The following is a 23,207-nucleotide window of genomic DNA, read 5'->3' on the forward strand; positions in this document are numbered from 1 at the left end:
GTATGCAATTTTCGTAATTGTGGTTTTAATCGTTCCACTATATTTTTATTCTATTAAATAAATAACACTGTAGAAGAACTAATATTTTTATCTTTCACCAATGTTCATAAAAAAAGACTGCAGAATCTAGAAGTTTTTTACATCCTAGTAGTTAACATTCTTCAACTCTTATTTTTTCAATTTTCATGAATCTTACAAACAATAATTTACGGCGCCGAAAATGTTAAACTTTAAATTAAATTTACAAAGTTTTAAATATTACTTGATTTTGCATAAACAACATACAACCTTATTTTAGGATTTGGCCTTTTTATTTTATTAAATTTAACCATTTTTTTTAATTTATTTCAACTTCAGACTATATACAAACTTCAAATCCTCAAATGAGCAAAAAATGGTTAGTTAAATTTTTTGGTACAATTTGATGCAATACTGAATAAGTAATATTATCTAGGCTCATAATTTCAGCTAAATTCAAATTACAAGTGAATTGATATTTCTAGCAGATACAGTTCAAATTTTTTCAATGTCAAACAATGATAAATGGTCTTTTGCCATTTTTGCCATTTATCTGTACAATATTACTACAGTTTTGTGGTTTATTAAGTTTTAAAAATTTTCTTTGACAAACTCTAAAAAGAATTATCAAAATCCGAATAACCGTTTAGGAGAAGTATCAAATCATACACCCTTACTGTAGAATTTTATATATAAGATACGATGAATGTTATGATTATTCGTCATCATCAGTTTACAATAAATCAAATAGTTGCGGTTTATAAAAGTATTACAAACGATTCTAAAAATAAGTCGATTATAACATTTTGCTAAAAATCCGATGATGATCTCCTCGCATTTCCTATATAAAAAATAATTTATTATAATTTGCGGATTCCAGCTGATGAACTAAATAATCTTCGGAACCGCTTCCGCTGGACGGATCATGAATCTAATAAGTCATCGTCTAATGATGCAAATGTATATTTCCCATATGACTGATGTGTCCATTTCAACTCAGAAGGACATATATCATACATATAATTGTCATGATATAGTTTGTCTTATAATTTAGGCGACAATATTAATGCATTGCTGAAGTTTTTTAAGCTGCTTTATTACAGAAGTAATTCATGATATAAAAAGACCTCAACACTATCTTCTTATCCTAGAAAATCATTTGCTTACGATTTCTTAAGTATCGGCACCTTTGTTAACTGGATTGATGAGTTTTATTATCTGCAATATTTATATATATATATATATATATATATATATATTTATTTTTTTTTATATATTTTTTTATATTTTTAACAGCAATCAGAACCTTACGTCCTATGAGCTGTTGGGCTGAAACTTCTCCTTACTTCGTATTTTTAGATGGTAACCCAATGGTTAATCCATCCATATTTGATGACATTTGTTATTAGAATTAATCTAATAGGGCTGACTTTTTTATTGGTGCAGCAGTACCGGCCATGGGCTATTTTCACTTGGAAACATATTGCTATCTATATTTCCAAGTGAAAATTGTTGTCACTGCTGCCTGACAACAGGCTGCTCGAAGTGGGTATCGAACCCGGGACCTCTGAAACAAGTCCCGTCGCTCTTAACCGCTTACCTACGGGCGAGCCCATTTACATAATTTGATGATAATAATTAAACCTGATCGTTTAGCTTCCCAGAAGAGCCTTTTGTTTGTGATTTGTAAATTTTATGTATCTTTGAGAACATTAGCCATTTACTTAAGATTGTTTCTTTTAAATTTTTACTTCATTTAAACATTGCTCTCTATGACTACATAATATCTTTTAGTCATTAGAGATCATTTGACCTAACAATCGGAAAATATTTGCATTTTATCGACATTGTTTTAGATTTAAAAGTTTTAAACATTAGTTTTGCGAGAAAGTCAGCCGAGCCGTTTCTTTAGAATTGGCAGAAAAGTGCAAAACTTAAGAAAGTGTGAAATATCTCAGTTGGAAAACATACTGATTAATTTTTGAAAAAATATGCCATGCCGTTTCTTTTCAAATCAAAATTTCGGAAGTTTGAAATAATGGACCGCGCTTTTGGAGAATTCTCTTTGTATGTTTTAGGCAAATGCTCGTTTTCATTCAATGTATAATACTAAACAACTTACTAAATCATCCAGAAATCGATTTCTTATTTATCAAGTCGATCTTTTACATGCTACTTGCCTTAAGAGAATTCCACTTACACCTAGACTCTGTTCATTTTTTCAGCAAGTCGCATAGAATTGTATAAAAATCTTCGCAACCCACTAAAATTGCTTTTTACGATCTTGCACACGTTTAAGCTTTTTATATTATTGCTGTGTTTTTCTGGCGTTTATTCCCCTTACAATGGCAGGAAACGTTTCAGAAAAAATAAATACATTTAGTTGAATTTTATTTGGTAGACGCCGGCTCTATGTGTTTTTCTGTCGCTTTTTTCACAAGTCAAACACTAGGGGATGATGGATTCGAGTTCTGCGTCTTTTATTTGTTCTACTTTTAATTTTTATGACACTAGATAACCTGATAATGCGTTTCTTGCACCGGCTGCAGATGCAAGGGAAAATACAGGGAAGTAGGACGAAAAGACCACTTATTGTTTGACATTGAAAATATTTGATCTGCTTGAAAAATTCCAAGAAAATTGTCAATTCACTTGAAATTTGAATTTAGCTTAAATTATGAGCCTAGATAATATATTATTATTGCCGAAAAGCAGCTGAGATGAGCCAAAAATTAAAATAATATAAGATACAGTCAACAGTACATGTTTGGCAGATGAAATTATATCATTTAGTTTAATAAATAACGCAATAAGTCCAAAATTGCATATACGTTATTTTTTTAAACTTATGCATGTCGCAATACAAAAAATATTCTTACTTATTAAAAAAATGATTTAGAATTTTGTTTTATGTGTCAAAAAATTCATTTGTTTGGCATTGGATATGGAATATTTAGCAAGTTAATCTTAGATTGAAGAGTGCCCATATGAACTAGATTCTACAAATTAATTCACCTAAGATTTGAACATAAACAATAATGCTTGTTAAATTATTAGTAAGAAAAATGAACTTTAGAAATTATAATTGCCAAAAAGCACCTAATATATCGTACGAGATCATGAAAATTATAGACTAAATTATTGAAGCAATTATGTTGTGTGTAAAATTAAGTGTGACATTGTTCTTTTACCGCAGATACTATATTATTTTTTTCTGAATTTCTTATTCTTCTTATGCTAAGAACATAAATGAATCACATAGGACATCAAATAGGATATTAAAAAGTATAGGATAGGATATTAAAAAAAAATGGAACTTTTGAATTGTAGACGTGGGTACAGAACAACGTCTCTCGGGCTATCTAGTATATATATATATATATATATTAATATATATACATATATAAATGTGTGTATGACGATGTGTGCATCTATAATAAAAAGACATGTTCGATATCATGTTTACCTGTCACGCATCGTTATTAAAGAAAAATGTCTGTTCTAGTTTTCTCGAATATGATACACGTGTTCTGCGTTAAAGCACATTCGTGAAGAAAATTGTCAAGGTCTCCATGTCAATTTTCACAATATATGACCAGAGCCTCACAAAGTATCCTATCGGAAAATTTCTCTGCCTAATAAATTCTAATTAAATACTCCTTTCAAATTGAAACAGAAGGGCTAGTTAAATAAAATAGTTTTAGGTGGTGATATTTCCTTATTAGCCAAGATAGGACATATGAATAAATAATAGTATGAGAAATCATCAATTATAAAGTCGATATTTGTGGTTTATATTTTTTAAATCATTGCAATTAGAAATGAGGAAAAATTATTTTTAATATCAGCCAATGTAATTTTAAATACCACAACGTATCGTCAAGAGAAGAAGAGTCCAAAAATCTTAAAAAATCGATCACATGATTAATGGACGTGAGTATCAACAATAGAACATACTTTGTTCCATCCAGACAAAGTAATATATAGGGTTGTTCGGAAAGTCACTTCGTTTTTTATACCGTCAGAATTTAACAATATTTTTTTGAACCTAACTAAATCGCACCTAAGCCCTATAATTATTTTATGATTTGAAAACTTATATTTTGAGGCTTGGGTGTAAAAAAATCTAATCAATTACATGCAGTAATTTTTGGATGGTGTCACTTAGAATACGTAAAGAATTAAGGAGCATTTTCGACATATTTTACTCTTTTGCTATAGAAAATGTTAAAAAACTATTTAGATGTAAATGAAATTGACCGATGTGTACGGAAATGACATGTTGATAGTACGACAGTGCCAAAATTGGTTTGGTAATGAGTTTCATTCTTGGTATTTTGATGTCCAAGATGCACCAAATCCAAGAAGTACTGTTGAAGCTGATAAAGATGCGAGAAAAGCATTAGTTGATGCAAACCGACGAATAACAATACATGAGATTCCATTAAGTAAAAATTTATCAAATTTAACAGTACATGGCGACTCAAAATGTCTGAGATTTTCCTCAAAACTCAATGTATGGTTCTCATAGAAAGAAACCTGTGTCGTCGTCTCAGAAAAGTCTTGAAAATTATCAAGTTTTGAAGCGTATTGTCACTAGGAATCTCAAATGGGATGTAAAAAATACAATACACGCAATTGCCCATGAAACAGAGAAAAAACTGCTCAAAAAAAGGTGCAAAGCTGAAATTTGCCAGAAAAAGGTGGTGCAGAATGTTTGGTAAGATTTTAAAGGTGTTGTTCATTTTTCAGCTTTTCCAGGATAACATAACGGTTAGTTCGAGTGTCATCAGGAGGATAAACTAAGACGGCGTAAGACCTCACATAAGTTTGGTCAATTGCTGTTCGGACGTCTTTTCGTTTTATTATATTGGCCATGAAGGTGACAAACTTCAAGGCATTATACCTTTACACGGAATGGTTGCTACTCCTGGTAGAGGGGGTAGCGGAGTGTTTTAATTGAACTATTGGTTCACTTCAAAAGGTAAAGTCCTCTTAACAACATGTGAATAACCAATAAAAATAAATATATCTTCTTTCATTATAACTTAGTAACAAATCAGTGATTGTAATTAGAACTGCAACAAATACGTAATATACAAAGAAAACAGTGTTTAATACAATCCACAGCAACAAGGGTTATATTATAACCCAACAACCTGAATTATCGAAGGAGAGTTTTAATAAATTCTATAACTACGTAACACAAAAATACGATTGCCAAAAGCTGTTGAAGCTCGAATGACTTCAATGACACATCATCATATTTTCCAGACATGTCGTCATCGGACCATTATTTGTTCCGGCCACTAAAAAAATTTTAGGCGGTAAAACCTTTACCTCAAATCAGCCTCTCAAAAAGCACTTTCATCAGTTTTTAACCAATAACGACCTACAAATTTATGATTTCGGAATTATGCTAATACCAGAAATATGACAAAAGATTTTCGATCAAAACTGCCAATACATAATTTATTAAAGTAATGGTTTATTGTACGAAAATTACGTGCACAGATGTCTACTTTCCAAACATCCCAATATAAAAATATTATGATTATTTCAAATGTTAATATAAAGTTCGACAACCATTCCTCCATCCCCCAATGTTTACACTTGGGAAAACAAATGACAAATATCTTTTGCCGAAATTTATTCATCTCCGACCACGCGTTACGTTATTATTGCTATCAACAGGCGCGGCCTCCACGCAAAATTATTTGCATAACCGATACATACCGCACACCACAAGTAAAGTCATCATCATCGTAGGGGCATGTAATTCCATCTCTTCGGGAAATTTCAATGTTAGCGCAAAATACATTACACATTACCGACACGACACCATTATCATATGTACATCGAAATATGTAGGTCGAGGCTTAGAAACGTCAACATCATGACATATTGTCGCCATCGGGCGAGGGTAACTCGAGAGCCTTTCTAGCAAATATCGTTTTAACCCATACAACCCCCGGTGTGGAGATAGATTGATATTCGATATATGTAAAGCATATTTTTATGAAGAATTTTGAAGGAAAAGAGAAATAGTTGCTCTCTTTATCTAGTTTCGGCTTGGTATCAAGCTAGTTTTTACTTGAGGTTGAAAATCTCAACTATGATTTGAGTAAAGAAGAGACAAAAAATTGTAAGCATATATAAATGAAGAAATTGGAAAAAATTATGAAATTTACATAATACCAAAGAAAATACAAACATGGAACCTAAACGTTGCAGTAGTTGAGTACAACCACATGATCAACATAAATAATCAAATGAAACTAATTCACACAAGAGAGAAAGAGGGCCATAACTGGATCATAAAGAAATCTTCGGGAAAACATAAGAGAATTTAATACATGGTAACATAAAACAAGGATGAAAAAATGCGCATATAGAGGAGGACGATAAAATAAAGAAAATGCTATTAGTGTCAAGCCTACGGTCATCTAACAGCACACTGCACAAACAGAATATAATATGGTTCATGTTGGATCATGTGCAGGAGAGCAGAAGAATGTAAAGCTGAAGAAAATACATGTATGTTTATACAAATCGTTAATAATTGCATTAATATAGACAGATTGTAGATAATATAACACAAATCTAAGAAATTTTTATTAATTTCATTACTGAATTCTAAATAAATCTATAAACTAATTGCAAAGATAACTCAATATATTTTATATGTAAAAGTCATCAGATCTTAAATATGTATTCCTTATAATGATTCATAACTTTGATTGTATATGGCCAAGCAGGTGAAAATGACGAATGCTTTGTGAATAATTCATCTCATACTTTCTGTTTTATAAAGAGGTGATTCTACTTTGTATTCATATACTTTAAATAAAATGTGATTCATGGTCCAAAAATTTATACTGTACATTTTGATTAACAAAATTTAATATATCCAAAAATTATTGGAAATTTATAACTGTAATACATAAATCAGAATTTGTATAAAACAATTTTGATTTATGATAATAGTTTTCATTAAATATAGGGCAAATTCATAGATTTTATTGGAATATTACAATCTTTGCTGAAATTGCTAAAATTACATATATGCGGAATTATTGGTTTCTTGTTAAAGAACTCTAAAATTCTAGTCTAATAGTTTCAAGGTGTAGTACGAATTATTTAATTGTTTTATAATAAAACTATATATAAATATAAATTTATAAATATATAAATAAATATAAATTTGCCTTAATGCAACTGAGTTTTAGCAACTTTTAAAATCGTGACAAAAAAAAACTTGAAATTTTGACACTGTCTGTTATTCCAAACTTTGATGATTTTTTAAAATTAAGTATCTTAGGGTAGGGTAAGTTTTAATAATCGCAAAAAATCGAAAATGAAATTTTTTATATATCTTTTCGTTTCAGAGGTTTCTGAACATTTTGGCATACTTTAGAGAAAATGCATGTATGTGTGTGTGTATGTGTGTGAGTGTGTGCGGATACAAATTTTCGTCGACGATTTCGGTAACACGGATCAACCGATTTGAATAATTTAGAAGACATTCAATTCGTATTGATGGAAATGATATTTGAGGAAAAATCGTCAAAAAAATCAACAACTAAGTAATTGCAATGATAAATACCTGTCATAAATAACGTCAATGTTTGAAATCGATGCAGCCATTTTTGATAAAACTGTGACGAAATGTCATTTTTTAGCTCACATACACATACATTCACTAATTTTATTGCCAAACGATTTAGAATGACTTGCAACGTCAAGAAAACAAAATTAGAAAATCGGAATTACTGGATTTAAAAGTATTTGCGTAAAATTATAAGCAAACGAATTTTTTGCACTTCAAACTGTCACCACTATTATAAATTTATTTTTAGACATATGGCGTCATCTTGCAGTACTTTGTCGCACTAAATAGAAGCAAAGATTGAAACCATATAACATGATTAACATTTCAAAACATAACCTTCAATATTGTTAGTTTAATATTTTGAAGTGCTAATTTGATTTTTTGGAAATTAATTTTACTAAAAAGATATCAATAATAACCAGCGGTTCAAAACTGAAAGAATACAAAGTATATGTAACTGGTCACTTTAACAATAACAAAATATTATTATTTGCCTTTGTGCAATATTTTTGCAATAAAAGTAAATATTACAATTTAAAATGTCGGCGCAGCCTGCAGAAAATCAAAATGCTTTAGTTCTCGAGCAATTCCGTTTATATGCGGAAGAGCTGGACGATAAACATGATAGACATGAAAGAATAGTTAAACTCAGTAGAGATATTACAATAGAAAGCAAAAGAATTATTTTTCTCTTGCATACCATTGATAAGTAAGTAGCTAGGACTATCGAAGTTCAATTATTTCCATAATTTTCCGTGTAAAGTTTATATAAATTGTTGTACACCTTTTAACATATGCTAGTTCAGATTATGACATATGACCTTATCAATTAATATATTTTTCTAAGTGAATCCAAGAAATCTAAAGTACTCAAAGAAGCTGAGAAGCGACTGAAAGCCTTATGCTCCAAACAGTTCAAAAGTATTGCATTGGAATTACTTAAGCAAGATCCATATTTATATTTGAAGGCATACACAGCAGGACTGCAGGTGTATATTTATCAATTTATAGTTAATTAAAATAAAGATGAGTTAAAGATCAATATTGAATTTTCTGATGCCTTAAATAAAATATGTATCGATGATATCTTACTTTATATATGAAGCATTACATATATTAATTCAAATGTTATTAGGAATTCATAGAAGCACTAACCTTTTACCAGTACATTGAGGATGGAAAAATTAATCACTGGAAGGACATTCAACAATTACTTTCTTATAAAATATCTGAACTAAATCAAAATACAAAACACTCTAAAGCTGACACTGTCCTGAAACTGAATGAAACTGATTGTGAGAAAGAAAGTAGCCAGAAAGATGATGAAGTTGTTTGCACATTTGTACCACCACCTGAATATCTTTTGGGTCTGGGTGATCTTACAGGAGAAGTCATGAGAAAGTGTATTCTTTGCGTTGGCACTGGAGATACAGAGGGTTCCTTTAAGGCTTGTAAATTTCTTCAAGAAATGCACACTGGCTTTGTTTGTAAGTAATTTTAATCTGTCATCAAAACTGCTTTGTCTATATTTAATTCTGATATGTTTTCACAGCTATAACCCAAAATGGAATACACAGAGAAATATATCGCAAAGCCAATACATTACGTCAGAGTGTTTTGAAGGCAGAAAAGGTGTGCTATAATATCAAAGTCAGAGGAAATGAGTGCAGTAATTGGGCTTTAATTGATACTGCAAATGAACGACTTGAGGAAGATGAAGGATTCTGTTGATACTTCTTTCATTTATTTGTATTAGAATTACATTTTATATCTTAAATACACTTTCATACTAAGAAATATCCATGTTCATGTGTTCTACTAAATTTAAAATATTTTTAATTCTTTTTGGGGAAAGACAATTCATAGATCAACTTGGCACCAACTCCAATGGAGATGAGGCAAAGTCCCATTGTGAGTTGGTATAAGAATTTGTCCAGTGGACCTCCTTTTAGGTGGACAGGCAGACCATTATCAACCTAGAATAATAATTGTTCTAAACACGAATACTACTTTGCCATATTCACTTTAGTAATTTTGATGAATAATTAACCAATGCAACCTAATTTAAATAAATTGATTTATAGACATTTTCAAGTAAATGTTGAACACTTGTTCTCTTGTATCTTAGATCTGAAAATCTAAACAAATCAAATAATTGATTCATAAAATAGCTCACAACAAAATGGATTTGTTACTTATTAATAATAAGTTGTCCAAAGCCATAAATTGTTCCTGCCAAATCCTCTATATGTTTCAAATACTGGATAACACAAGAATATCAATACAAAATTTAAAAAATTGAAATAACTAGGAAAATATTTCACTTGTTGTTTAAGCACTAAACTTAATATAACATAATAAATAAAAAAAAGAAGCAATTGTATATGAACAAAATTATTATTACTTGGAATTTTTCTTGAATGGCCTTGATTTTTTTGTATCCTGGATGGACTTCTCCTGATGCCCTGACTGCTGACTGAGTAATTTGGCGGGTGTTGCTTTGAGCCAGCTGGGAGACTCGTTGCATGAACTGCAAAAGTTAAGTTTGTGCCCAATATAGAAAAACACTTTAGCAGCTACAATATAAATTTAAATAATAGTCTAATCTAAACACTATCTTGTAACTAGAACAAAAATGACTAAGAAGTGTTAATCATGATATAATTTTGTGTTATGAATACTTTATTGAAGTATGACAAAATGATACTATATAGTATCTAAGTATGAGTATTAGGGCAGTGCAGCATTAGATTTTGAGGATTTGCATCATTTATCAGAAGTAAAACTAAAGAACTGATTTACCTTCAACATTATGTACTTGATAGAGTGAAAAAACTTTTGGTTAGGTTATTACATAACTTTTCATGAAACACATATAAAGTCATCTAACAAAAATATATTATATGAATTGTATAAAAAAGCACTTACCCTGATGGAATTCATTGTGGTATTATATTTTAAAACGCCTGCAAATTCTACTTCAGAATTTCTAGACAAATGTCAGAAATTTGGTAACAGAGATGAAGAGCAATCGAGTAACAAGGGCACCAACCTTCAGTGACAAATAATTTACCCAAGGCGCCAAATTCAAATGTATATAAAAGATTATGAAAAAAAATTCAGCCTTATAAAAAATATATTGCATTTGTAATATATAGACTATTGTATATTATGTATGAACTATCACTAATAACTAGTTACTTATTTAATCAATTTTTCTATAACACAAATAATTTATAAAGTAGACATTTGAACTCATAGATAAATAAGCATAATGAACTATTTATCAGAGAAATGAAGATATCAATGACTGGAGAAAGGCACATAAATGAGTGAAAAATAGAATTATAGAATCTTTTATAATTTGAAATAAGATTATATGAAAATAAAATATAATATAAGCAATATACTATTAATAATATAAAAGAAAGTACTAAAGAATAAAATTTTCATATGCATTCAGATACAAATGATGAACTAATAGTAAAGGTCATATTTCATATACAGACACTAAATTCACATAAGTGAATCATTTAATTAAATGTTAAATAAAATCTTCAACTGAAAATATAAATACATTTTAATTAAATGAGTATCTCCATTATATATTTAATATATTCTTTATATCTTTATATATTTTGTGTAGCTACTATTTTATATGTGTGTGGATGTGTTTGTATGTTATATTCACATTTTTATCAAAAATATACAAATGTATATAAATAAGTTCTATTCACTCTGAATCTGAACTCGTTGAGCTTGGAGGCCAATCAGGTTTCGCATTACGTGCTTGTTCATGAGCTTCCTGCTCTTTTTTCAGATAATCATTTTGCTTTTCAATTATCTCATTACTACTCTTACAACTAGCATAAGTATCTAACAATTCTTGGTTCAATACTAAAAAGGACTGTCCCCAAGAAAATTTACTCAAATACCACTTGGCTTCATCAAATTTTCCAGTAATATACATTGCAGCCGCTATAGCTTCCACACAACTTAGTTGACATGGTTTTCCATAATTTATAGGATTTGCAGCTACTAAATAAGGCAGTAATCTTGGATATGGAGTCTTCATTTTATGAAAAGGTATTGAATCAACTTCAGCCCATGAACAATCAACAACGGCCAAACCAGAAACAGAAATAATCTCAGCGTCTTGAGGACTCACACAATTTGTGCCGACAGGAGTTAATACTAATCCTGGAAATCTCTGACCCAATTTTAAAGTATCTATCAAGCCGTGTCTGGCTAATTTTCGTCCTGAACATTTTTTTGGGTCACACTGATTGAGGTCCCACATGGCTACCTTGAATTTTGGTGGAACGCCCAGATCATCTTCAGAGTCTGAACTTTTGGTGCTGTCAGTCTGGGATTCATGAGATTCATTACAACTAGATTCGTTTTCTGAGCTACTTGAAATTGTTAGATCAGCAGCTTTTTCGACTAATTTGCTACTGGAATCTTCAGAATCATGTTTATAGTATCGGTGTCCAAATTTGGTTTTTTGGGAATTATTTTTTCTATTGTCCCTGCGACGATTCATGACGTATTTGTTATAAAATTATTTACAGTAAACTTTTATAAATATACGTATACGATGTAGCATTATAGATCTATCACTTTATACTCACTTTTATTATTGATATTTACGACTGTATAAAATGACAAAATAATATAGATTAACAAATATTTCAATTAGTAAAAGACTTATTGAAATGTCATATGCAACTTATGTATTTACAAACACATGACACATGAAGGCATACAGTTAGCATATTATTTTCTAGCTGAGGATTTTGGTGGATGTGGCTGATATTTATTTATTAAAACTTATTTTTTCATCGCAAATTATTAAAATACAATTATATATTTAATCAAGTTTGATTTATTTTGCATTTTTGACGTCTTTAACAAAAATATTCGCCTTAACCTTCATTAATTTATTTACACAAAATTATTTTACAGTGACACCAACATACGCCAGCTGTGGCAAAATTTTTACGTGGTTAGGTTGAATAATTTCAAATTGCGGTTATAGTTTAAATCCTTAATTGTATAAAATTAGTTAAATTTTAAGATTAGTTATATTAATCTTTAAATAAAGTCATGTACTATTGATTCATAATAGCATTAACCAATAAAAAAATTCTGTACTTTCGTGGTACTAGTGAACAAATTTAATTAAGCCATTATTTTCAAATTTACATCACTTATCTAAGTTTACTGAAATCAAGATACCAAATATTATTTAAATCTCTTACTTAACTAAAATTATGTATAATGCCTATATTAATATATTATATGTCAATCACATTTACAACTTATACAATAACTTTTTTTATTATTAGTTAAAAATTACTCAAAACACATTTACCTCAACATTATGAAAGAATATTATATCTAGTTGCCATAATAATAACCTTAATAAAAACAATTATATAAAAGTTAAACCTTAAATTTACACCTGATGAAGAAACGTGCCTACTTTCTTCAGCTCCTAAAAATAAAGAATTGGAGTCCATTTCAGTGATCGAAGTCCGACTTGCATAAGGATCTTTTAAAGCTAAAATAAAAATAAATTATAAATATAAACAAATATTAAAAACATATGTTATTACTACGATTTTATAATGAATAACGTACGATTTCCCCAAGAAGTGAACTTTAAAAGAGGTCTGGACGTGCTCCATCCATAGCGATTTCTACTATCAACAGAAACTTCATATAAAGTTCCTGGTACAAGTCCTCTTAAAGAATATCCAGCAGTGTGAACAGGTGCTGTAGAACAATACAATAATAATTGAAACAAGTAGCAATGGAATATTTTAATTATCTTATAATTCAAAACAAATCTTACCTGACGACATATCTCCTGGAATCGTTAAAGATGTCCAATCCGAAGTTTCCTTTCGTGAAGGGTCTGTCACGTCTCCTAAAAAAATAAAGGTATTTTATATGGTTAGCATATTTGATTCAGTTTCAAATAGAAAATGATACCTGTTAAAATTGTTCTAAATTGCAGTCGGTATTCGATAATAGGAGATAGGCTTTCCGTTTGCCAAACAAGTGTGTATGAAGAATCCCTAACCATTCCAGGAGGAATGGATACTGTTGATGACACTGCATCATCCGGCAGCGTTGGTAGAGGTCCAGTCTTAAAAACCGCCGGCTGAGGAACCCCTAATTAGAAAAATTATATTGAACAAAAATAGAGTAATGTTGCAATTTATCAACACAAAAATGATTCATTACCAGTAAGCTCTACGTGCAGAAGCTGCACTCCTATTTTATTTTCGGCCCGGCATTCGAACAGACCTAGATCAGTATCTCGTACCGTTTTGAATAAAAGAACACTGCGCCTGGTTATCTCAGGTGAATTCTCAGTACTTTCTTGTTGATCTGTAGGGGCCTGAAAAATATAGGAATAAAAAATTTTAACTGTTAATTTAAAAATTTGGAATTCTGACAATATCTTCACAAATAAATAAAATTAAGCAAAAAATATTTCATATATCCATTTGACTGTTTAATTTTTCCTTATCCGCGTTACCATTTCTTGGTCAATCCTAGACACTCGTCCAGCAGATAGAGTGACCGGAATTCCGGATCGAAACCAATGGATATTGGGCGCAGGTCGTGCAGTTGCCGAACACTCCAATTGGGAGCGCAATCCTGCTCGCGTATGAACACTTCGTTGAGGGCTCGTCAAACGAGGAAAAGCTTGAGGAAATAAATTACTTTATAAATATTAAGATTCAAATTTCAATTTTCCGTTTATTACACATATGTATTTGTTTTAACTTACTTAGAACTCTTAATATGATTATCGCAGAAGCAGGTGGGTTGACACCATTGTCAGCAATGCATTCGTAGTCACCATCTAAATCCGGACCTGTTACTTCAAAAGTCAGACTTGGCCTGCTGTCTATTAGTTCAAGTTCTTGGCCCTTAAATAAATTTACTAATATTTCTCACTAATTCACATAAAATCTTGACTATTAAGATCAAATTAATTATTGGAATTAAATTTCATAAATTATGCATTTGCACAAGCAAATATATATGCTCTAGTACATTTTGCTTATGAGTCATATGACTCATAAGCAAAATGTACTAGCTATTAGAAATGTAATTGATGGGGCAATTCTGCCATAACAGAGCTCATAAAATAGAGTTGTCATGGCGACGCTTATCTATTTGCTGTGCGAATAAGAAATAATGTTACGATAACTGCACCATCTAAAATTCTGTTATCATAACATTATTCCTTGCTAGTTTATATGTAAAATACGCTTTATCGCACAGCAAATAGAAAGACATTTTTATAATATTCACTACCAAGAAGAAGCATAAGAGAGCGTTGCCATGACAACGCTATTTTATGAGCTCTGTTACGGCTGAATTGCCCTATGACGTTCTTTATCTTTCACAACAAATATTGTATTAACCTGTAATTAACTGACATTAACCCAAATTAGAACGATTAAGCATTTATGAATAGATTGTTTCAGATTTATACTCCATACAATTTTCCGATTAGTAAATGTGAAATTGAACAGTTTTCGCAAATCTCAGATAATTAAACGACATCTAGAAAAATCTAATATTAGTGAGCACAATTATTAACTTTAATAATGTGTTATTTTATAGTTTGATATTATCATATAATTTAGGGTTCTTTCCATTACAGGTCTTTATAGAAGTTTAATTCGAATTGATTCAAATCAGTATTTTTTCACTAGGATTTAATAGCATTCAATCACTAGGATCGGATATAATTCCTATTTGGAGTATAATCAAAAATAAACGTCCAGTTTACTATAAATATTAATAATAATAACAACGAAGAAAAAATGTATCATTTCATCATTTGAATCTAGTTTGTTTGGATACAATTATAACTTTCTTAGAATTTTAAAGCCTAATAGTTATTTAATAGTTTCAGTATCAAATTGCATGATGTGACATTTACACGCGTATCCTTGATGTTCCCAGAAAATTAAAAAAAATATTTGAGAAATATGAATTAAATACCTTACACTTCCAGGTAATGATAGGTGTGGGTACTCCGGTTGCATGACAAGCCATGTGAGCTCTGCCGCCAACTGGAATTTCTAAAACTCCGGATTCAGGCTCAATTATTAAAGACGGAGGTACTAAAAATATACAGGAATAATATAAATACAATTTATAGGAATAATATAAAACAATATAAATATTATTATCGGTATGATCATGGCCGGATTTAGAAATTTGGCGCCCCGGGGCACTGACAAAAATGCCGCCCCATCCCTGAAATTTTACAAACTTTCGAACTTTTTTTAAAGCAATCGCGCTGCTTCACCTGCGTAGGAACACAATATAGGAGCGCGTAAGCGCCGCGTCGCAGTCCAACGAATAAACAATGTTACATAACTCATATAAATGTAAACAAAATGTATACTTATTATTAAAATATTTTTAAAATATCTGATAATTTGATGTGCATATGTCTTATGATCACTTTTGTCCACCAAATGTTTCTTTTTCAAATTTTTTTATTGGATCATCAAAACCGCTAACCTGCCTCCCAAAATTTAAGCAGTTATTTATTCTATTTTTTTTTTAATAATATTGGACGCTATTTTCTCAACAACTAAATTATCATTATTGGCATTTTGGCCCGTATCTTCAAAACAGTTGGACCTGCTTTGGCCAATAACTAATCAGCACGTCTCCTTAACAATAGGAATTGAATCATTTAAATCGGTTGATCCGTGTTCACTTGAATAATTAAAAAGTATTAGATTTGTATTGAAGGGGGGACGTGCTCATTAGTTTTTAGCACGAATTACGAAAAATGGTAATTGAGATTTGATATTTCTTCTCTGAAACAGCTACGCAGCGCGATTGCTTTGCAAAAAGTTTATAATTTTCAAAAAATTTCATAATACAAAAGTGTTTTTTTTTTCATTTCATACAAAAAAGTCAATTTTTTTTTCATTTTCAATTTTAAAGCTCTTTATAAAAGGCACAATAAAAATTAAGGCACAATGTCATGCGTCATTAGTTCAAATTTTTTTTCAACGCTATAAGCTTGGAAGTGCAGAAATTCATCATTTTAAGAAGGCTCATTCATTCATCATTTTAAGAAGAGAACTGAAGAAAATATTTTTCTTAAACTTTCAGCTTGTTTACGGATCTTTATATTAGCCAAATTGACAAATTTGATAATGACTTATTAACCAATTTGATAATTTACGTTCGGAGAGGAAGGCAAGGCAAAATAATAAATTTTAATAATCGGTTAATTCAACCCAAATTTTGCATTGCAATCGTATTATGTTTTGTTAATTATATTTCTTGAAATGAAAAATGTCGTTAAAAAAAAGTTGATTATATTGTATAGAATTTTTTTCTCACTATCCAAATTTTGCCGCCCTGGGCAGTAGCCCCGATTGCCCCTACTGTAAATCCAGCACTGGGTATGATAAAGATTATGCAAGATATCACGTTCAAAATTATAACAATCATGTCTAGAACCTGAAAACAGCAATGAACAATAATTAGTTCATTGCCAGTGCGTCTAGCCCTTCAACTTAATTCCATGACACGAAAGTGCTTATTATTGTATAAATAGTCCTTTAAAACAGAATTTAATTTATTACCTTGGACTTCTATCGTGTGTACTTGCTGAGCCAGACCTCCTTCCGTTTGGATTTGACAAGAGTAATCAGCGCTGTCACTCAACTGGATTCGTGTGATCTGAAAATTGTGTCAGTAAAAAATAAATTAACTGCACCTTTGGAATTCTACATTTAACTACACCCTATTTGTATTTACATGGTCCGATTACTGGGATAATTGACCCATTCAAATCAATATAATGTAAGTTTAATTGATATCACAAATAAGCAAAATTGTTTGAAGGAGAAAGAAAGGCAGATGGGCCTGCAGATGGGGTTGACTGAAGACGTTCTAAGAAAATTGAATGATATTAAACATTAGGAAAAATGCAAAAGACTTTTGCGTTTTTGAAGTAAAACTTCTAATGCGTCTTGTAACAAGGTTCAGCAAGGGAAAATAGGAAAAGCCAGAGCAAGAGTTGCATGAAAATATTAGGTTGTCAAATATCTCCCTTCCGCTTTTTTGCTCTTGGTTTATAATACAAAAAGGCGGAATGGAGATATTTGACAACCTTATATTGCAGATTGTCTGAAAATGTTGTGAACGGTATAAAAATATTGTAAAGTGTAAAAATGCCTGAATTGTCCAAAAATGTCTGAAAATGACGAAAGCTATCTAAAAATGGCCAAAAATAAGTGAGAATAACGCAAACTGTCTAAAAATGTCTCGCGGAGTATCTAAAAATGTTTGAATTTTTTTAAATCGAGCCGGAGATATCATGAAAGTATTTTTTGTTCAAGAAATATTGACTCCAAAACGGTTGAACCTGCCTTTGCCAAAAACTAATCAGCGCATCTCCCTATCATCGAATGTTTTTTGAATCATTCAAATCGGTTGATCCGTGCGCCCGAAAACGTGCACGAAAAATGGTATCCATACATACATACATACACACACACACATGCACACACATCCAATTTTTCTGAGGTATGCCAAAATGTTCAGAACCCTTCAAAACTGAAGTAATGTAAAAATTTTCAATTCTACTTTCTGCACTCTTTGTTCCTTATCTCCGAAACGGCTAGAGCTGCCTTAGCCGAAAACTAATCAGCACATCTCCCTATCAATAGGAATCGAATGTATTTTTAATCATTGGAATCAGTTGATCCGTGCGCCCGACAACATGGACGAAAAATTGTATCCATACATACATACACACACCCACACATACACACACATCCATTTTTTCTAAGGTATGCCAAAATGTTCAGAAACCTTCAAAACTGAAGAAATGTAAAAATTTTCAATTACGATTTTTGGACGATTATCATAACTTACCTTACGGAAATTTAATACATTTTGATCTGGATAATTTTGCTCCAAAAATATAATTGAAAGATGCGATCAATTATGAAATTTAAGTTAGATTATTAAATTTGGCTAAATTATATTATTAAAGTTTGTCTAAGTCGTGTTATTAGTCACTCCAGTTATGTTTCTTTTTGTTATCTACTTGAGAGCGGGGGAATAGATTTGTTTTTTAGTTCTGAAATATTTTTTAGTCCAGAAAAAGTTTGAACGATGATCAAATATAAAAAAATTAATTACAAACATAATTTTTTTTTATTAATTAAATTATATATATGGGTATTACATGACGTAATGGTTTAACTCACGGACTCGTGCGGACGAGGTCGATGTCCATTTTCGCTTAAAAATATAGATCAAAAATATGTTTCCAATTATAAATAAGCCCATTTTGGGCACTGCGGTGTGAAATGATAATAAGAAATCTCTCACACTATTCTTCCCTGAATTCAGCTGGAGTTCAACTCAGTCTCATGGACCAGCCCTAGGGCAGTACTACCCATTATATCAATTTAACCTTACGTTCAAATATCACAATTGCTATTTAACGTCATCTTCCAATTAATACTGCAAATTGAATTATTCCAAATCTATCAACTTATTATTATTATAACAACATAAATAATTCTGAATCCATTCATAAAGAAATGAGTATAACCTTTGCATTCATGCTTGAAAGTCATCGCCCATTCATAACAAATAAAGCGATGTAACGTTATGAATAGAGAATTACGGATTAAATAATTCGGTTATGAACCATTAAATTTAAAGTGCATTTAAGAGGTGGGTGATGGTGATATCATACATTCAAAATATTTTGAATGCAACGAATTAAATTATATTATTATTATTATTATTATTATTATGCGTTTACTTCCAGACTTCCGTTGGACCAGAGCGTCATTCTGTCCGGAAGTGGATGCTCGCTGTGCTGTGAATCCGCCAGGAGCTGGTCGTTCCGGTACCACCTCAGGAGGAAATAAGGAGCTGAAAATGGTAAATGGTAGTAAATGATACACGAAAATAATTTAATACATGATAAAATTTAGTTTTATACAGGGTCCACCAAAAAATAAAATTGTTTATTAAATATCATGAATTTTTAATTATGCATATATGAGTTAATAAAATGATAGGCTTACAAAATATTATTTAATAAAAATGTAGAGAATATTACTCTTTTTAAATAAAATTAGTGAGTTGTGTATACATTATCATTTAGTGATTTGCCGATATTTTTTTTTTGATGAATTTATATTATAGAAGCTTAAATGTTTCTTACAATATGTGTGGTTTTGCTTCATAATTTTATTAAATTGGAGAATTTAGAGAAAAGTCGTAAAATACGAAATACTGTATTGATTAAAGTTGAGTAGAGAGATTAATAATTAATAAAGAATATAGATAAATATAGATTATTGTATAAATACTATTTATACTATAATCCATATCTATCTTAACCTTTTTAATTCAAAACATTAGACAAGTTATAAAATTAATATATATATATATATAATTTTGTTAATAGTATTTAGCTGCAAGTTGTAGAAAAAATCACCAAATGATAAAACGAACGATTAAATTCCTTAAAAGCTCAATTTTATTCATATTTAATTATTAAATAGATATTATATATTTATTAAATATATATAATGATAAAACAAACGTTTAAACGATTAAATTCTTGAAAAGCTCAATTTTATTTAATCATATCTATTTATTAAATAGATATGATCAAAATTGAGCTTTTAAGGAATTTAATCGTTACATAGATTTATCATTTAGTGATTTCCAGATAAAAAGATAAAATATCTAGATAGAGATATAAAAATAAAATCTCAAGTAATAATTATTTGGATTAGTTAATGATAATTGAAAGCACATATATCAAAACGTTTAAAAAATAAAGCAAAATTACGAATTAATCTTTGATCTTGGGTTTGATTCGATGTATAATCGAATAATAATAATGAATTTTTTTTTTACTTGTGTGTGTGATAATTTATGGATGTTAAAAATTGCAATGTCAAAATACTAAAACAGAGAAAAAATAATTAGTAAAATTTAGGTAAAGATAAGTTAATTTTGATGTTGAATTGTATGAATAAAATTTTTGGAAAACAGGTAAGGATTTTGAAACATCATTATATTTCTAGACATTTCGACTTACAATTCTGTCATTCATTAGTAGATACAAAAATTTTTCAAATCAAATTGAAACAAAATGTATGTAATATCTACTTTCAAATTTGTTTCATATCTACTGACGATGACATTAAATGGCATATCAAAAAATAAGTGTGTTTTAAAATCTTCACCTTCTTATACTGCACATTTTTTTATATATTTTTTTGCCAAAAAGCCGATTATTTTAAATACAATAAAGATAATATCTACATTCACCAATTAATATTAATAAAAAATAAAAATCTTGTAAATCTGTAAACAAATGTTATTAATTATTATACTCACTGTTGTGGTAGCATGGCAGCAAAATAGTTTCATTTTCCGGTGTCCTCAAAGTCATCGGCATACTTCTAAAGTTATTATCACATATCACTTTGGTAAAAATACCAATTAAAACTAAGAACACAAAACACTTCATTTTGAATCACTATGAACTAATAATTAACAATCTATGAATAAGAAAGTTACAACATATTTGTAAAAAAAATTGTTTGGGTGAGTTTTTTTAAAATTGTATAAAAGCACAAAACATGGTAGTTGAATTTTGTTGTTATTGAGATATTTTTAAATAATTTTGATCGTTCATATTTTGATCCAGACCTTGTTTCTCCTATGAACTTCGACAACGAACTGATCAACTCAACTGTTCAACTTTCCACTCTCGACACAGACAAAAGGTTAGGAGTACAGTGAACGTTAAAAATTTAAAAGGGACATTTGAAATCTTTTGAGAGTTTATTATCTACTACATTAATATATTGTTTACAAATGTATTACCTTCATTTATATATAATGAATAATTGACCACATGTGAAATAATAATTTTCATTCCAAAATTACATATTAATTACATAAAATAACTACCAGAATTTGTAAATATAATTTAGTACCAGAATTTGTATCACTGTATTTCGGAATATTGGTGAAAATGAGATTATCTTACAATTAGCTACTTTGCAAGATATACGTTTAGTTCTCACTTTTTTATTTTCATTTTTTAAATCATATTTTAATCGTTATAATAAACATTCTCAAAAGTAACTTGGATTCATAATTTTTCAAAATATTACTGTTTTAGGAGAGAATAGTTATTATAAAGATCAAATAATAGAAGAAAATACAATAAAAATATTTCCAAATATACTCGTAATTTTTTAAGCGTTCTATTTCCATTAAACGCACTCAAGTTTTTTCCATAAAACTCAAGTTTTATAGCTATTTATTAATTAAATTGAAATAGTGATTTGAATCTAGATGATCAAGAAACAAAATATTTGTTTATATTTTGTTTCTCGAGATTATGAACCACATACTTCTACCGGTTTCAATTATTTATAACGATTAAAAATAAATTATGTTTAGCATAATGCGTTCCTATAGATATTTTTTTTCAGTTTTGGACAACGGTTAATAGTTTACATTTTAATCCTTAGATATATTAGATTATCACGTTACCAAATTAGGGGAATTTGCTCATGCCCTTTCCCATGATATGCCATTAATTTTTACCCTTATGACAAATAAAATTTATGAATGATCTTTGGTTACATTTAAAAAAAAATAGTAAGGTTAAGAGAACTAAATAAATCTCAACATTCAGGAAAAAAGTTCATAAAAGTAAGTACCATATTTTAAGTACCATAAAATCATAATATAAAGTAAGTACCATAATATCATGCTCTATTGTGGTTTTTATTTATTTAAAGTTTATTTTTGTCGACATTAAAACATATTTTATATATAAAGTAACCAATTCAAAATGAAATAAATTATCAATTTCTTTAGACGTTTCGGCACCTAATATGCGTCATCCTTCAACAATTCATAATAGAACAAAAACCAACAGTCAAAATTTTTTTTATAAAATTTTAATCGACATACAAATACCAAAAATAGCTAAAAATGTTTTTTCAGGAGAAATGATAGATTATTTTATGGAACATTTTTGGATTTCTTTATTTTTTATTTTTCGTTATGTTCTATTATTAATTAATATTTTATAAAAAATATTATAAGTTATAATATTTTTTTTATAAAATATTATTTAATATTAGAATGCCAGACCCTCTTGTTTTGTTCCTGCTGGTAAGAAATCTTGAATGATGGCACACATCAAGGGTCAAAATATATAAATAAAGAAATATTTTATTTTTTTCAATTTGACGAATTATATACATATATGCATTCATACATATATAAATATATATGAAATAATTAGCAACCCATTTGTGGAAAAAAGAGTTGAAAGAAAAACATTTCCTTATCAAAGTTTTCAACATATTTTTTTTGAAAACTAATTTAAGTATCTTATTTTTCTGTTTTTAGCCTGATAGGTATGTATATTTCTTCTAACTATATATTTTTTCATTAATTTTTTAAATATTTGTATTCATTGTATATTGAATTTTAGATTTGC

General features: G+C 29.4%; 4 protein-coding genes across 4 annotated transcripts; 1 reads left to right on the forward strand and 3 right to left on the reverse strand.

Annotated features, from left to right (window-relative positions):
- The first annotated feature begins 7,993 nt into the window (after positions 1-7,993).
- On the forward strand, positions 7,994-9,361 carry LOC113385046 (translin-associated protein X). The gene is made up of 4 exons (XM_026622849.1): positions 7,994-8,339; positions 8,478-8,619; positions 8,766-9,117; positions 9,183-9,361. Exons 1-4 carry the CDS (start codon positions 8,170-8,172, stop codon positions 9,359-9,361), a joined length of 843 nt encoding a protein of 280 aa, XP_026478634.1. The 5' UTR covers positions 7,994-8,169.
- On the reverse strand, positions 9,353-10,747 carry LOC113385047 (cytochrome c oxidase subunit 7A, mitochondrial-like). The gene is made up of 3 exons (XM_026622850.1): positions 10,559-10,747; positions 10,035-10,160; positions 9,353-9,606 (listed from the first exon to the last, which is right to left on the reverse strand). The coding sequence occupies exons 1-3, from the start codon at positions 10,571-10,573 to the stop codon at positions 9,466-9,468; spliced, it is 282 nt and encodes a 93-aa protein (XP_026478635.1). The 5' UTR covers positions 10,574-10,747; the 3' UTR covers positions 9,353-9,465.
- Positions 10,748-11,274: 527 nt separating this feature from the next.
- On the reverse strand, positions 11,275-12,445 carry LOC113385202 (ribosome biogenesis protein TSR3 homolog). The gene has a single exon (XM_026623025.1). It carries the CDS (start codon positions 12,171-12,173, stop codon positions 11,364-11,366), a length of 810 nt encoding a protein of 269 aa, XP_026478810.1. The 5' UTR covers positions 12,174-12,445; the 3' UTR covers positions 11,275-11,363.
- Positions 12,446-13,030: 585 nt separating this feature from the next.
- On the reverse strand, positions 13,031-21,209 carry LOC113386309 (hemicentin-1). The gene is made up of 12 exons (XM_026624098.1): positions 21,077-21,209; positions 19,479-19,591; positions 17,278-17,374; positions 15,665-15,786; positions 14,436-14,577; positions 14,181-14,350; positions 13,883-14,039; positions 13,628-13,810; positions 13,488-13,562; positions 13,274-13,408; positions 13,116-13,193; positions 13,031-13,050 (listed from the first exon to the last, which is right to left on the reverse strand). Exons 1-12 carry the CDS (start codon positions 21,207-21,209, stop codon positions 13,031-13,033), a joined length of 1,425 nt encoding a protein of 474 aa, XP_026479883.1.
- Positions 21,210-23,207: the final 1,998 nt, after the last annotated feature.

The sequence above is a fragment of the Ctenocephalides felis genome, unplaced genomic scaffold (genome assembly GCF_003426905.1).
Source record: "Ctenocephalides felis isolate EL2017-DRISC unplaced genomic scaffold, ASM342690v1 CF-g0.4_SCAFFOLD_03571, whole genome shotgun sequence".
In the NCBI taxonomy this organism is placed as follows: Eukaryota; Metazoa; Arthropoda; class Insecta; order Siphonaptera; family Pulicidae; genus Ctenocephalides; species Ctenocephalides felis.

Bases quoted from the DNA above. Each gene is read 5' to 3' on its own strand.
- LOC113385046 (XM_026622849.1), top strand. From the start codon at position 8,170: ATGTCGGCGCAGCCTGCAGAAAATCAAAATGCTTTAGTTCTCGAGCAA. The intron at 8,340-8,477 runs GTAAGTAGCTAG...TATTTTTCTAAG, and splicing joins CTCTTGCATACCATTGATAA to TGAATCCAAGAAATCTAAAG. The intron at 8,620-8,765 runs GTGTATATTTAT...AAATGTTATTAG, and splicing joins CATACACAGCAGGACTGCAG to GAATTCATAGAAGCACTAAC.
- LOC113385047 (XM_026622850.1), bottom strand. The intron at 9,607-10,034 runs GTAATAATAATT...TTATTATTCTAG, and splicing joins CCATTCAAGAAAAATTCCAA to GTTGATAATGGTCTGCCTGT.
- LOC113385202 (XM_026623025.1), bottom strand. From the start codon at position 12,173: ATGAATCGTCGCAGGGACAATAGAAAAAATAATTCCCAAAAAACCAAA.
- LOC113386309 (XM_026624098.1), bottom strand. From the start codon at position 21,209: ATGAAGTGTTTTGTGTTCTTAGTTTTAATTGGTATTTTTACCAAAGTG. The intron at 15,787-17,277 runs GTAATAAATTAA...GTATATTTTTAG, and splicing joins ACACACGATAGAAGTCCAAG to TACCTCCGTCTTTAATAATT. The intron at 13,563-13,627 runs GTATCATTTTCT...TTATTTTTTTAG, and splicing joins ATTTAGAACAATTTTAACAG to GAGACGTGACAGACCCTTCA.